The 15,392-nt window shown below is 40.1% G+C and overlaps 1 protein-coding gene across 6 annotated transcripts in view; it reads left to right on the top strand.

Moving 5' to 3' along the window:
* The window catches only part of CLCN5 (chloride voltage-gated channel 5), a 168,601-nt gene extending 155,077 nt beyond the window's left edge, over positions 1-13,524 (top strand). For all 6 annotated transcript variants that reach the window (XM_081276762.1, XM_081276763.1, XM_081276760.1 and 3 more), the window contains 6 exons: positions 348-428; positions 849-1,391; positions 3,544-3,730; positions 4,588-4,986; positions 5,141-5,357; positions 7,256-13,524. In XM_081276762.1, the coding sequence (XP_081132888.1) occupies positions 348-428; positions 849-1,391; positions 3,544-3,730; positions 4,588-4,986; positions 5,141-5,357; positions 7,256-7,346 (1,518 nt within the window). In that variant the 3' untranslated portion in view covers positions 7,347-13,524. The remainder of the gene's footprint in view (positions 1-347; positions 429-848; positions 1,392-3,543; positions 3,731-4,587; positions 4,987-5,140; positions 5,358-7,255) is intronic.
* The last annotated feature ends 1,868 nt before the right edge of the window (positions 13,525-15,392 follow it).

The raw sequence follows: 15,392 nt of genomic DNA, 5'->3' as shown, positions 1-15,392 counted from the left end.
AACATCACTGTAAGTACTTCATTTTAGGTAGAGAATAAATACATCAGTTACTGAATTGGGTGTATTGCAGATGGAGGGCATAACTTAGAACACAGCCCATATCCAAATTAATCACAAATGGAAGGCCCTTTGTCCTGCATAAGTATGGGAACCACGTATGTGTGTTCAACATCCAGAAATAGTGGTTGCTCTCAAAGTAAATAGAAATTGAACTACATTTTTGAGGATATGGAGCATGTACAGGATTTTTTTTAAAAGAAAATGTGTGGTAACAACATTCCTTTAAAAATGATTGAACATGGAAAAGCAGCATTATTTTATTGCTAATTTTGAGTTTTGGATTGTAGGTCTTGTCAGCTGCAGCTGCTGCTGGTGTATCTGTAGCTTTTGGGGCACCTATCGGAGGAGTGTTATTCAGTCTGGAAGAGGTAATGATTTTTTTTTGGTACTCAGCATTGAACCCAGGGGTGCTTAACCATTGATCCACATCCCCAGGCCCATTTTTATTTATTTATTTTTATTTTGAGACAAAATATTAATTTTTTAAGCTAAAGTTGCTGACGCTCGCTTTGAACTTGAGGTCTTCTTGCCTCAACCTCCCAAATCCCTGGGTTTACAGGCATGTGCCACTGCACCTGAAATGTGCATGGTTGTGTGTCAGGATTTTGGCCAATATCTAAAAATGTTGCAGTCCCTGAGTGCATGGCCCAACTCAGTAATTTACTATGTGACCAGAAATCCCTGGGCAGTTGCCATCCTTCACTCTAATGCCAGCAGCACCAACTTTTCCCCTGAAATAATTTCTCTGTGTATTGACCAAGTTTGCTTTCTCACCACCTCTCTTATAGGTCAGCTACTATTTTCCCCTCAAAACTTTGTGGCGTTCATTCTTTGCTGCCCTGGTGGCAGCATTTACTCTACGCTCCATCAATCCGTTTGGGAACAGCCGCCTAGTTCTGTTTTATGTGGAGTTTCACACCCCATGGCATCTCTTTGAGCTTGTACCATTCATTCTGCTGGGCATATTTGGTGGTCTGTGGGGAGCTCTGTTTATCCGCACAAACATTGCCTGGTGTCGGAAGCGTAAGACCACTCAGTTGGGCAAGTATCCCGTCATAGAGGTACTCATCGTGACAGCCATCACTGCCATCCTGGCTTTCCCCAATGAATATACCCGAATGAGTACAAGTGAGCTCATTTCTGAGCTGTTCAATGACTGTGGCCTTCTGGACTCCTCCAAGCTGTGTGATTATGAGAACCGTTTCAACACAAGCAAGGGCGGTGAACTGCCTGACAGACCGGCTGGCGTGGGAGTCTACAGTGCCATGTGGCAGCTGGCTTTGACACTCATCCTGAAAATTGTCATTACTATATTCACCTTTGGCATGAAGGTGAGGAATTCTTTTGGCACTTAGTGGCTGTGTGTGTAACTGTGGGTTTTGAGGGCAAAGCCAAGGTATCTTCCAGTTACAATAGTTCATGTGGTAATTACCCTACCCCCAAAGCTATTTTACCCCCACTTGTTCCCATAACTTCCTAGATAACTTTATCTCTCAAGTTGTCCAAGTTTATTTTGAGACCAAATGCAAACCTAAATGATGAGATTGTGGGAAGACATGTCTTTTCCTTTTCTGTGGGAAGCAATTTTCTCTTCAAAAAGAATGGTGAGGTGCCTGGAGAACCAAAAAACAATATTTGTCCTGTATGGTATTAATTCTTACAGGGTGGCTTTAGAGGTTATTCATAAAGTATATTCTCTGAACCCCATTAAGTTGATGGTACTCAGCCATTTTGGCTGTTTCAAAGAGCAATTTCATGTTTCAGCCCAATATATATAACTACTTTTGTTGCTTTTTACACTTGGAATCAAGGCTACTACTCAACAACTGGGATCCATTTTGCAAGTTAATGTAATTCTGAATCTATTAAAAGCAGACATCGGCATGTTTTCCCTGAATTGGAAAAAGTGGAGGCCTTAGCAGGAGAAAGTAGGATAGTGGTTGTCAGATTCTGGGAAGGGGAATAGGGAGGAAGAGATTGAGAAGAGTTGGCTAACTGGTACACAATAAAATTAGATAGCAGGGATACATTCTAGTGTTGTATAGCTCACTAGGGTGACAACAGTTGACGATAATTTGTTGCGTATTTCAAAACAGAAGAGAGGATTTGAATGTTCTCAACACAAAGAAGTGATAAATGTTCAAGCTGATGGATATAATAATTACCCTGCTCTAATCATTATACATTGTATACATGTTTTAAAATATCACACTGTACCCAATAATAAGCATAATTATTATGTGTTAATTTATTTTTTTAAAGAAAACTCAGGTTGGCATGTTTTATTTTCAATACCTGTAATCATTTCTATGTTTCAGAAGAAACTAGAAAGGAAATTTTGTTAAGATATTTCCTCCTCCTCACTAGGATTTTACTTGTTTCTTCTCTTTAGCACCCTACTACCAGAGTATTTCCCTCTATCCTCTGGGGAAACAGAGATTCAAACCAGAAAATAAGGGACAGCAACATAGTTTCAGCAACACTACTTTCTTAGACATCATCTAACCATCTATGCCCCTCAACACAGAAATAGGATGGAGGCTCTGAAAAGTTTTGCAGTGTCTCTTCAGTTAAATAAAACAATGAAACCATGGGGTGAAAATTAGAGGGAATTTTTAGGCCCTCAGAACACCAGATTCAAATGCATTCCAAAATCAAATGCAGACTATTTTAAAACAATCTGCTGTTTTTATTATCCTTGACATAATTTCCCTCTTAGAACAGAATATTAATAATTTATTACAGCATCCTAGAAAAAGCAGGAAGATAGATGAAGTATCCTTTTTTGCTTAAGCATTGCAACCATAGCCATTTGCTTATTTAAAATGTTTGTTTAATATTTCTTTATGCTGTTGCAAAACAATGAAACCTCATATACCATCCTTTTTATGTGCACAGTGGGTTAGGATTCAATGTATGAGCATGGTTGTGAGCATTCCGTTTAGATCCAAGCACCGGTATTTACTAAATCCTGACCTTGGATGAGTTTCTTGACCTTTCTGATCCTTAGGTTCTTGGGCATTTGGGAATAATAATGCCCACCTCCTGGGGTTGTTATGAAGAATCTACAAAATCTTACATGTAGAGCATTCAGCATAGACCACTGTAGTCAGAAATTGTAATTGATAAGTATTCAAACTGGGGAAAATGTCTGCATATATAAGAAACTCCATCTATTTTCCTTTTTCTTTGGGAAAGGCCTAATTTCTGCCTCCAGTTCTGTGTTGGTCTGGAGAGTTCAGGCTCTTGCCTGATGGACCCCGAATCAGGGTAAGCTTCTTTGCAGTCATCCTTGCCTGCACGTCCCAGAGAACCTCTAGTCCCTGTAGTGTTACACAAATCTTTACAGCCACTTGCTAGCATAGTGCATAGTTAAATTGTCAATGGCCTGTTTGCTTCGCAGAGGGTCAGTCCTCCATCCCTTACTGTATGCCAAGCAGTCGCATCATTTGTCACTAACCATCTCTTGCTTTCTCTTTGCAGATCCCTTCTGGCCTCTTTATCCCTAGCATGGCTGTTGGTGCTATAGCAGGTCGGCTTTTAGGAGTAGGAATGGAACAACTGGCTTATTACCACCATGACTGGACAATCTTTAATAGTTGGTGTAGTCAGGGAGCTGATTGCATCACCCCTGGTCTTTATGCGATGGTTGGGGCTGCTGCCTGCTTAGGTGAGTAGGGTTCACAATGATTTCAGTGAAGTTGCTACCCAGCTATCCAGCTGATATACAAAAGAAGAGTGATATTAAGCACAGACTGCAGAATTTTATAAACGATCATCCATTTCCTAATGTGTTTGCTATTTTTCAAGAGCTTTATGAGAGCTAATTCTACTCTCTCCCACTGGGAAAATGATCAGAAATTTAGACAAAGAGGGCTACATAAGAATACGCATCATAGTATTATTTATGAGAGGAAACATTTCCAGTCAACCTGACTTTACACAGTAAAGAATTGATAAAATAAATTATGGTTCATCCATATGTCACTATATTACACAGCCCTTAAATATGATGTTAACATGTTCAAATCTTTAAATATGATGTTAAATAAATTTGTAATAATATGTGAAATATTCCCCACATAAAGAAGGGGAAAAGCATGGTGGATATTTATACATAATGTGAGCTTATCTATGTTTTTGTGTATAGAAAACTTGAAAATGTCCTCCAAAAATTTACTCTGCTTATTAATAGGCAGTGAGCTTGTGAATAATGACTTTGTTCCATATTTTCTGAATTTTCTACAATGGCATGTATTACTTTTATAATTAGGGAAAGGAAGCACCAAATGAAAAAAATATACAAGAAGGTATGTTATATTTCTGTGGATGTTATTTTGAAAAATCTGAGTCAGATTGATTATAATATTACTAGAGTCTCAGGGTCTGTGTAGTTATGGGTAGGACTCCATTCTAGCATTAGTTCTGGTAAGTAGCTTTTCCTGTATGGAGCCTGTGACAGGCCAATAATTGAAATGAATCCTGTGCTTTGTGTCCCTTCAATAGCCTGTGTCTATTTCTTTGCAGGGGGTGTGACTCGGATGACTGTTTCTCTTGTTGTCATAATGTTTGAACTGACTGGCGGCTTGGAATATATTGTGCCTCTGATGGCTGCAGCCATGACAAGCAAGTGGGTGGCAGATGCACTTGGACGGGAGGGCATTTATGATGCCCATATCCGTCTCAACGGATATCCCTTTCTTGAAGCCAAAGAAGAGTTTGCTCATAAGACCCTGGCAATGGATGTGATGAAACCCCGGAGAAATGATCCTTTGTTGACTGTCCTGACTCAGGACAGTATGACTGTGGAAGATGTAGAAACCATAATCAGTGAAACCACTTACAGTGGCTTCCCAGTGGTGGTGTCCCGGGAGTCTCAAAGACTTGTAGGCTTTGTCCTCCGAAGAGATCTCATTATTTCAATTGGTAAGTATCTTAGAGAGGAGATCATAGAATCTACTATGTAACTCAATAAATCAGCACAAAATGGGGGAGGACAGGGAATAGGGGACTGGTTAGGGGCCAGAATGATTGAACTAGCACTCCTGTTTTCAACTTTCCCCCTTTTCTGTTCAAATAGAAAATGCTCGGAAGAAACAGGATGGAGTTGTGAGCACTTCCATCATTTATTTCACTGAGCATTCTCCTCCAATGCCACCATACACTCCACCTACCCTGAAGCTTCGGAACATCCTGGATCTCAGCCCCTTCACTGTGACTGACCTGACACCCATGGAGATCGTAGTGGATATCTTCCGCAAGCTGGGATTGCGACAGTGCCTGGTTACACACAATGGGTAAGAACTCTTGGGTGAAGACAAATTGCTTTGTGGGAAGAAAGAGAATATGGAGACAGAAAAATAAAAAGAAGAATCCAGTGTAAATGAACATTAGTAGTATATTTTGAAGCTCTGAGATAAAGGTAGATATGTTACTTTGATCATCTTAATTAGTAGAAAAGGAATTTGGGGAAGAGAATGTATTTGAAAGTTTAGATGCATATTATCAATAACTGAGTTCCTCACCTACAAAGGAAATAGCTGTGTTCTCATGCAGCACTGAAATTGTAATGGTATCAGGTAGGATATGTATAGAACAAGAGTTCCCCTTATCCTCAGGGATACCTTCCATGACTGCCATCAGATGCCTGAATCTGCAAATAGTACTGAACCCTATATAAAACTCTTTTTTTTTCCTACCAGGTCCCATGGTGCATGCCTGTAACCTCAGAAACTGGGGAGACTAGCCTCACCAACTGAGCAATTTGAGACTAGTCTCACCAACTGAGCAAGACTCTGTCTCAAAATAAAAAAATAAAAACTAAAAAGGTCTGAGATGTAGCTCAGTGGTAGAGTTCCTCTGGGTTTAATTGCCAGTACCCTGCCCCTGAAAAAAGACTATATTTTTCCCTATACCTATGATAAAGTTCGAATTATAAATCGGGCATAGTAAGAGATAATAACAATAAATATGGCACTGCGTTGCTTTCGGACCATGGTTGACCATGGGTAACTGAAACCACAATTTAAAGGACTCTATTGTATTTGGCCCTTACAATCCTTTGTTCTTATTATTTGAGGACAAGAAAACCAAGTTTCAGTGAGGTCTAACGATTTGCACGAGGGTCCCCAGTTAATAAACAATAGAGGTAGCTTGAAACACAAATCTTCTGACTCCAAAGTCCATGGCTCTTTCCTTCCCAGGATATTTCTTGTCCAGTAAAGGAAGTCCTGCAGTTTTTACTGGAAAAGAGAGGCGGAAGAGGAGAAGGGTGGAGTTTTTTCTGAACATTTTTTTGCTGCATTCATCCAGCCGTTACATAAGAATTTCCCCCTCCTTTAATTTTTTTTTTTTTTTGTGTGTGTGTGTGTGTGGTGTTGGGGATCAAATCCATGGCCTTGTACATGCAAGTGTTCTATCACTGAACTATATCCCCAGCCTTTTTTATTTTGACTTTTGAAATAGGGTCTCACTAAATTTCTGAGGCTGACCTCAATCTTGTGATCCTTTTGCATCAGCCTCCTGAGTAGCTGGGGGGTTACATGTATGCATCATCATGCCTGGCTGCTCCCTCCTCTAAAATTTTCAAGTGCCATATCTGATATCTAGCAGAATCTAAATCAGTAAGGGGGCTCTCCTTAACTGGTTCATTCAACAGTTACTGAATCCCTACTTCATGTAAGAAGGTATTATGGATTCTGTGGAGATACAAAAATAAATAATACCCTTCTCTGTCCTCAAGGAGTCTGCAGTGTTACGGAGGAATGCAGGATACACAGTGGTTATAGGAAAGTAGCAAAGAGGGCAGCTATTATAGAAGAGGCCTGCACAAAACATGCTGTTGCTGGGAGCAGAACAGTTATTACTGGTTTATAGGATCAGGAAAGTTTCTGGAAGAGGAACATTTGGACTGGGTTGCAGTAAGTAAGAAAGATTCATATATTTAGAGAATATATAGAGTAGAGGAAATTGCAGGACCTGAGACCCAGATGTTTCTACATATATTTAGGGACTTGTGCATCATCCTGTTTGCCTGGAACATGCATCCAACTCCTGTTGTCTCAACATTCTGGAAGTGCAGATAGTGTTTAAAGGCAAAGTTGAAAAAGACTGGGGAGGACAAGTGTCATCTTTTGGGAATGTTGTTTTAACTGTAGATTTACTTTTGTTTTGTCGAATTGTGTTTGTCTTTTAGGCGTTTGCTTGGAATCATTACCAAAAAGGATGTGTTAAAGCATATAGCACAGATGGCGAATCAAGATCCTGATTCCATTCTCTTCAACTAGAATCATGGGGTTGTTCTGGATATAAAACAGGAAGGACATTGCAGACCATGGATATATTTTATTAACTGGGTACCCAAAACACATTTCCCATATTTGGATGGTGAAGTCATATTAGTGTGTTGTCTCTTTCCTACAAGTTAACCAGTTGCACTACATAATCTCTGGAAATTAATCTTCTCTTTAGGAGAAAATACAGTTAGGCTTATGTGATACTGCATTAGGAAGATTTCATGAAAGAGTAAACAAGATTGCTATGGTTTAATTATATTTGTTTTTTAAAAAATATTTTTTTAATTTAAAAGTAATCGTTAGCCAATATGCAATCACTGAAAACTATGCAAGAAAAATTCCAACCGTCCTGACTTATAGCCTGCAGGAAACTCATGAAAAAGTTACTTTTGGTGGATCTAACTGTCATTGGTGGAAGATGAAGTGTAAACTAAGGGGCTTTGCTTTTCAAACCACCGAAAGGAAAGCCAGAAGGAAAATAGTAATGGTATTCTCTAGACTGTGAAGATTCAGTTCAAATGTTATTCTTGTTCCTGTTACAATATTTAGCATTATTAGTTTGTTCTATGTTTATGTATGTTAATTTTAATTTCTGATTATAAGACAATGCTGCTTTAGTTAATCTCCTCTAAATGAATTGAGAGAGGTTGACTTTTATAGCTTGCTTGTTCCTGGTACTCTTTTGAAGTGCACAAAAATAAGTTATGGAGCTTTCTCCTTGTCTGCAAAAAAAAAAAAAATGGTAATTTTCCAGATGGTATCTGTTAGCTAGTAGACAAGGACTTTGCCATGAATTTGTAGCAACGAATGATTTCTTCCAGCTTCCTTGAAATGAATGATGAGTAAAGTTCTAAGCAAAGTCAAAGACTAGGAATTTCACATTTTTGTGAGGTCCTAATTGAAACCCTTACCAGATGCCACCTCCACGAATGATGGTGCTTTAGGCTTCTGGAATATGTAAGAACAGTAAAGGGAACTAAGTCTGGACTGCATACTGGTAAACCAGGGAAGATTCAGAGCTGCGTCAACATCCTCATGCATTCCTTTGTAAAGACCACCAGGATTGAAATAACTGACACTCATGCTCCTCCCAGTGTGAAGTACTCATAACAGGCCAGCTGTCCCCATGAGCATGGATTAGGCTTGGGATACTTTCAAATATATTCAAAGCTTTGGAACAGAATGGGCAACTGTGACTCCCTTGGGGGTCCTTAAAATTCCAAAAGGCAAATCCATCCTAAGACCCAGGGGTGTGGACAAGACCTGGTGACACCAAAGGTGCTTGTATCCAATTGAAAAGGTGCCTGTCTCAATTTCCTACCACACTTAGAACAGTTTTAAACAATTTACACTATAGGGACACCTGGTGGAATTAAAGAGCCACCACCATCATTCCAACCACTATTTCTTTTTCTATATAGTTTTACCCACGTGCAATTACTCCCTTTCCATTCTGTTCCCCTTCTTACTCTTCAGTACTGAATCCTCCCTTTGGGGTCGAGCACTATGGCTGGTCAATCATTCCTAATAACAATAACTTCTAGGGCTAGGTAAATGGTAAACCAAGGCTCAGCAATCATATGACACATGGACTAGAGGCGATACACAGCCCTTTTCTTTGCCATGTGGCCCAGTTGCTGCTGCCATGTTTCTGTTTCTGCACCAGATGCCCATGGCACAGTGAGACTGCATTTTTTAAGTCTTTTCCCAGCACTTCCTCCCATCCTTCTAGCCCAGAATCAGCAATCACTCAGCACATTCCCCTAGACCCAATCCCCAATCACCTCAGTGTACCTCATTTTAAAAGTTGTTGATTCCTGAGTCTAGGACTTTTTACCCCTACTTCTTATCTTTCCAAGATCTGAAATTCTTTTATTGCTCAGAGCTATGTAGCCAAGGCTTGTTCTGATTTTTATCTTTAAAAATATAAAGGCAACCACCAGAGTTTATCCTTTTAAGTATATCACTCTAGCATTTTAATGAAAAAGAAAAAAAAAACATGCTCCAGGGTACATTGTTATCATAGTCATGGCTCAATAGCTTTATGTTATTTGGTCCCTTCCATGCCACTGTTTCTTTCCTGTGAGATGACTCTTTGCCTGACCACCCTGTATATTGTGTAGAGAACAAAGTTCTTATGTGTATATTTCTGGTTGAATATGTGTCTCATTAGCTGTCGTTGCCCACTAAAGTTTGCAAAATGGGAAACATGACTATTTCTGGTGTTTGGTGGCAAGGGGAGGTTTGGTTGTATTTTAACATGGAGCAGTGACATGGAGGGTGTCTTGTTTGCCTTTGTTTCTTCTACGCTCTGTTCTTCATTTTTAGATAGATGAGCCAGTGTTAAGGTGCTAATTCAGAGAATAAATTCAAGAAATCAGATAACACTGTGCCAAGGTATACTTTAGATGCTAAGCACCGATTGGCCCTCCAGAGAATGACAATGTCCCTTTGATACCTCATTCCCGATAAATCTCATTCATTAACCTCAGTTTCTCAGGAATCCTTGTAGCTCATACTCTAGAAGTAGCTATAATGCATGGTGTCCAGTATATGTCCAATCCTAGGGTTTGGCTCAAAGTTTGGCTAATTGTGGCTAAAGAGCTATACAAAACTACTAGCTCAGCACCATGACACTCAAGAGTTTCTTGTCTTGAGGTAAAGGAAAATGTTCTTCCTGCCAATGCCATTTCAGCAGTTAGACATACTTAACCAGAAAAACAAAGCCAGTATATGGAGGTCTGTCAGTAGCCTCAGGTGGTCACCTCAGTGGCAAAAGACTAGATTATTTGTAATTTTTAAAATGAATGAATTGAGGCTAGTCTATTTGGGATTAGAAAATACCTGCTACAAGGGAAGAGTTTACAAAGGAATACTAGTAAGTGCTTCAGCTGAGTTCGGATTTTCCAGGGACAGATGTCTGGTAGCCATCCAGCCATGAAAAGAGTGAGAGTTCATAGGTTTGTAAAAACCTAATTGCTATATTTTGTATCTTCAGCTCTCCAATTTAAATAATTTAAGGAAGCTGAAAAAAATTAGTGCATGAGGAGTTAAACCAAAGACGAGAAGTAGGGGACTGATTATACAAAATAATGGCTATGGTAAAGATTATTTCTCTTTTGTTGTTTAATTAGAAATGAGTTGCAATGCTCTCCTCTTTCTCTGGCCCCAGCATCCTGGCTTAGCCCTGCTATAGAGCAGAGATGATATGATCCACAAATCTGGTGGATTATCTGACATTGACTATACTTTGAATTTGCAAGCTGGTAGAGGAAATGATTAATTTTCTGGTTGAACTTCAAAACAAATTGCTTTGACACCCAAGGCTAAATGTAAATCCTTTACAGGAAGAGTGAGAATCCTTTTTTAAAAAAGAAATAAACAAATTTCTCTTGGGAGGCTAAGGCCAGAGAATCACAACTTCAAGGCTGGCTAGGGCAACTTAGCCAGACCCCGAGACAAAAGAAATTTTAAAAAGAGCCAGGGATATGGCTCAGTAATAGAGTGCTTCTCTAGCATGTGTAAGGCCTCAGGTTCAACCTTCAGTACACCTCCCTCCCCAGAAAAAATACTCTATGTGAGCCGAATTAAAATGTTCTAAAACTTTTTTTTTTTTTAAAATCACCTCTGGGATTACCTGGATTTCTTTTGGGGAAGGATTTGAAAGTGAGGACAATAGAAAAGTCTGGGTGAGAAAGTATATGAACTATGTAAGAAGTAAAGGGAACTAAGTAAGAAGGTAGAAGAAAGGCATTCCCATACCCCATGCCATGCATCCTGGCATTGGGATGAACAGAAAGTGCTTGATCATATACTTCATGGAGATACAAAGTCAAGCAATCCCCCGAAGCTGTGCTTTCTAAGCAAACTAGAGGTTCAAAGTCATTTTGGCTCAAGGGCCTACCTTCAGAGAGGCCTCTCCAGGACATTTGCACCATCTTAATGATAAACTTTCTTTACATTTATATTTTAGCTCCCTACTCTGTGTGTATTATATATATATTGAAAAGAAAGAGATGAGAGTTCCTCAGATGAAAGCTCAGGAGCTGTGTAAATTTGAAGTTCAGTCAGTGCAAGGGACCTTGAGTGATGGCCGGAATTTGCTCTGCTTCAGTTTCAGTTGTTTGCTCTAAGGAGAGACGTTCTGGGAAAAGTGGGTGGGTGTTAGCAACTTGAAGTTACACCTCCAGCATTTGCTGGCTACATTCTCATTTCTAAACATCTGGATCTGGGCAAAGTTTTGAAGAGATACAGTCAATGGAAGTAGCTTTTCCATGGTGTAATCTGATTTTGCCAAATCACCCAAGAAAGGAAGGAAGGAAGGAAGGAATGTGCAGAGTTTGCTTTTCCATGATGGGACCTATCAGATCACCCAACCCAATCTTACAGTCATAGATTCCTACCTCTAAGTTCCTACCAAAGGCCTCCAGCGTCTGTGTGACACTCATTGAATGAATGCTTTGCCTAAAGTTTGGCTTTTTAAGGAGAAATGGTATGTGATGATAGAAAAATGAGAGTTTACAAAAAACAATCCCTGCCTCTTTCACTCTCCCTCCTTTTCTCTCTTCTGTCTGTCCCTCCATCATGCCTTGAATTCAAATTTCTATCCATTTTGACAAGTAAATTGTTTTGAATGTGGGCATTGGAAGGGAGAGAAAGGATGATTCTAAGAACAGAACATGGAAGCTTCTCCTAAATTGATGGGGCCGAGGGCACTTTGCTCCATTGGGGCTAAAGCCACAGACACTTGTCAGGAAGGCTAAGGGATTTAGCACCTCCAGGCAGACCCATGAAGTATTCATTGCTAAACCTCATTATTTCTACTAGTCTACATCTGTTGGAGTTCATGAACAGTCTAGGATTTGGTGAGGGAAATGCCAACTGGCAAAATGGGGAAGAAGGCAGGGCCTGTGATGATTTTTCTAGGGTGGGAATATTCAGCCTCACTATCATATTGAGGGTACCTCAGATTACATGATCCTTCGAGAATGCGCCTTTTCCCCTCTTCCATTTCATGTTGTCCCCTCTTTGTACTCCCTTTCTTCCCCCATCAACCTGCCTTTTTAGTACTCAGCTTTTTATATAAGTATTTACTTTTTTATTATGTATTTGGTCCATTGGGACTGTATAATGATTATGAATTTATTCCATTCATGATAAAATATGTTTAATATTTTCTTTTCTTAAACTATCTTTAGAAGCTATGCTGCTAACCAGGTACAGGCCAGAAAGGCAATGGGCCCGACAGCATCTTGGTCATGTCACCTAAGGGTGACAACAATGTCATGATGGTGAATCTTCTTCATTTGACCAAGACCAGCCTCCTGCTCATACCTCTGCCCATTCGTTTCTGGCTATGGGAAGTATACCAGCCATTGGGTGAGCCACTAAGGCCAGGAGGGTCAGAGGGGCTGGGTTCCAGCCCACGGGCCACTATGTGAATATCTCTGTGATAAGCTCATTTGTAGTGCTGGCTCCAAGTGAAGTAGCCAAAGAAAACCTGTCTGGAAGTTTTAATTCCTGAGTGTTGGTCAAAGTTCAGCTGAAGCTAATGTATAGACATCAGCACTAGCTTGGCATCCCTAAGCTAGCTTCAACCAAAGCCTATGGAGCCTGTTGCCAGGGGAAGCTTGGTGCTGAGCTGTTCAGAGCAGTCATTTGAGTGTTGCCAACCCTGTAGCCTTGCTTTCTTAGCTTTATCCTCACTTGCTTATTCGGACGCACAGCCTGAACCAAAGCTGTGGCTCACTGCTCAATTTGTCCTGCTCCCTGGTCATGCATAGTGACATAGTGTAAAGAGGAAGATATGGACTGGGGAGTTCGGAGACCTGGTTTTTATTCCCTATGCTTCTACTAACTAGCCTCGAGATCTTAACCGCTCTGTGCCTCAGTGTTCCCATCTGCAAAATGGGGATAGTATTAATTGCCCTACCTACCTCACAGGGTTGTTGTGAGGATAAACTGAGACAATGAATTGAAAGTACTTTGACAAGTAAGTGCTATGCAAATTGTAAGAAATGGAAACAATCATGTTAATGGCAATGGAATGGACATTGGCAGAAGGGTTGATGGGATCATCCAGCCCTCTGTGTGGCTTAAATCCAGGTCGCCATTGCTTTATACATTTTCACTTAGCACATATTTGTAATTATGCATGTAATAAAGCACAGCCTTATCCAGCATGGTGTCTGGTGTGTTTTTGAAGACCCTAAACTTTGTAGCTGCTGACTTCTGACCATAAAAGAAAACATGGGAGCGGGTGTGGGGCTTGGGGGAGGGTAGTATAGAAAGGAACTGCACACTCTAAGGTTCACATTTTTCTTTTTCTTTCGATACCAGGGGTTGAACTCAGAGGCACTCAACCACTGAGCCACATTCCCAGCCCTGTTTTGTATTCTATTTAGAGACAAGGTCTCACTGAGTTACTTAGTGCCTCAACACTGCTAAGGCTGGCTTTGAACTCTCGATCCTCCTGCCTCAGCCTCCCAAACCACTGGGATTACAGGCACCGCCACTGCACCAGGCTGAGGCTCACATTTAAAAACAAAGGCTTGTTAAATACTTATTTTTACATTTTTTTTTTTACTAGAAGGAGGCCCTTGAAGGGCAGCTTGTGTTTTCTGAGACATTCCAGATACCTGGAATCCATGGCAAAGAATGTCATAATTCATTATACCTAGTTAAATGTTCTGTCTCATACATTGGTGATACCTTCCTGAGGACATGAAAACAATCTGGGAGCTATATTTTTTTTCCTCTTTCTCTTTTTGAACTTTTAATGATATAAGCTCATGGACTTTGACCGGGTTCTTGCCTACAGTCCCTTCAAATGAAGAGGGCGATTGGGGATTAAAATATTCCTCTAGTGAATGCCAGGGTTCTTAGTATCCTTTTCATGGTGTGTTGGGAATAAAATATGCCCTGTGGAAAGCCCTCTGTAGTGACCTGTAGTGACAGTGGGATTGGGCATGGAGAGGTGACTGAATAGGAAGCCATTACCTTTCCACACATCTCTAGAACACAGAAAATAAAGGAACAGCTATACTTTGAAGTATGGCTTTTCTACTTTCTTGCTATTTTCCCCACATCAGCCACCTCCTCCACTTTCCCTCCCTGTCCTTGTTAGCCAAACACTACTGATAAGACAGTTTGCCATGGATCCAAGTTTAAGAGTTTTCTCTAGCCAACATTTGATCACATCTGCGTTGGATTTGACTCAATATTTTGCTGCTACAAAGAACTTGAAAGCCTTTGGCCTACTTGGTTTCATTTTAGGAAGAACATCTCTATGTAAAAATAACTCCCTCACAAACCTAAATCCCACCATGAACTCCAGTGTTTTTTTTAATAATTTATTTATATGTGGTGCTGAGAATCAAACCCAGGGCCTCACATTTGCTAGGCAAGTGCTCTACCACTGAGCCACAACCCCAGCCCTGAAGTTCAGTTCTTGATGTTATTTATTATTTTATCGTGAGTCATTTCTACACTATCATCCCTTTCTGTGAATATTTCTTGAGGAAAAAACAATACATCTGTTACCAGCTATCAACAACTTATTAAGTATTAGGGTTGTCATGTCTAGTCAGTGTAGGGCTCAGATAAAAATTGCTTTGATAGAGTATGAGGTACAGACTGATCCATCATCTAGTGCAGAAACTGCCCAGAAAAAAAAAAAAAAAAAAGACCTGGAAATGACCACCAGATGTCAGTGCAATCATTAAAGTACTGATGTGGCTAAGGTTTGGTCAGAAGGGAACTGTACCCACGGTAGGTAGGGCAAGAAGCATAAATTCATACCTATAGCTAGGTGCTGAGAGAACTGAATTCAATCACATGGTAGGTCTTAATTTATTAGACATTCTCTTTGTACTGTGCATAATAAAGTTTGTGATCTTATTTTAAAAATTAATATGACAGGTTCTTATTATTTAAAAAAATAATCAATCACAAGGCAGTCCTTGCCTTCAAGGAGCTTAACCACCCTGATATCTGAAAGTTGTTTCTTTTCACAGTGGCAAACTGGATAAAAACAAC

Source organism: Spermophilus citellus, assembly GCF_964194105.1.
Source record: "Spermophilus citellus genome assembly, chromosome: X".
NCBI classification, from domain to species: domain Eukaryota; kingdom Metazoa; phylum Chordata; class Mammalia; order Rodentia; family Sciuridae; genus Spermophilus; species Spermophilus citellus.
This window is presented reverse-complemented; position numbering and strand designations above follow the sequence as displayed.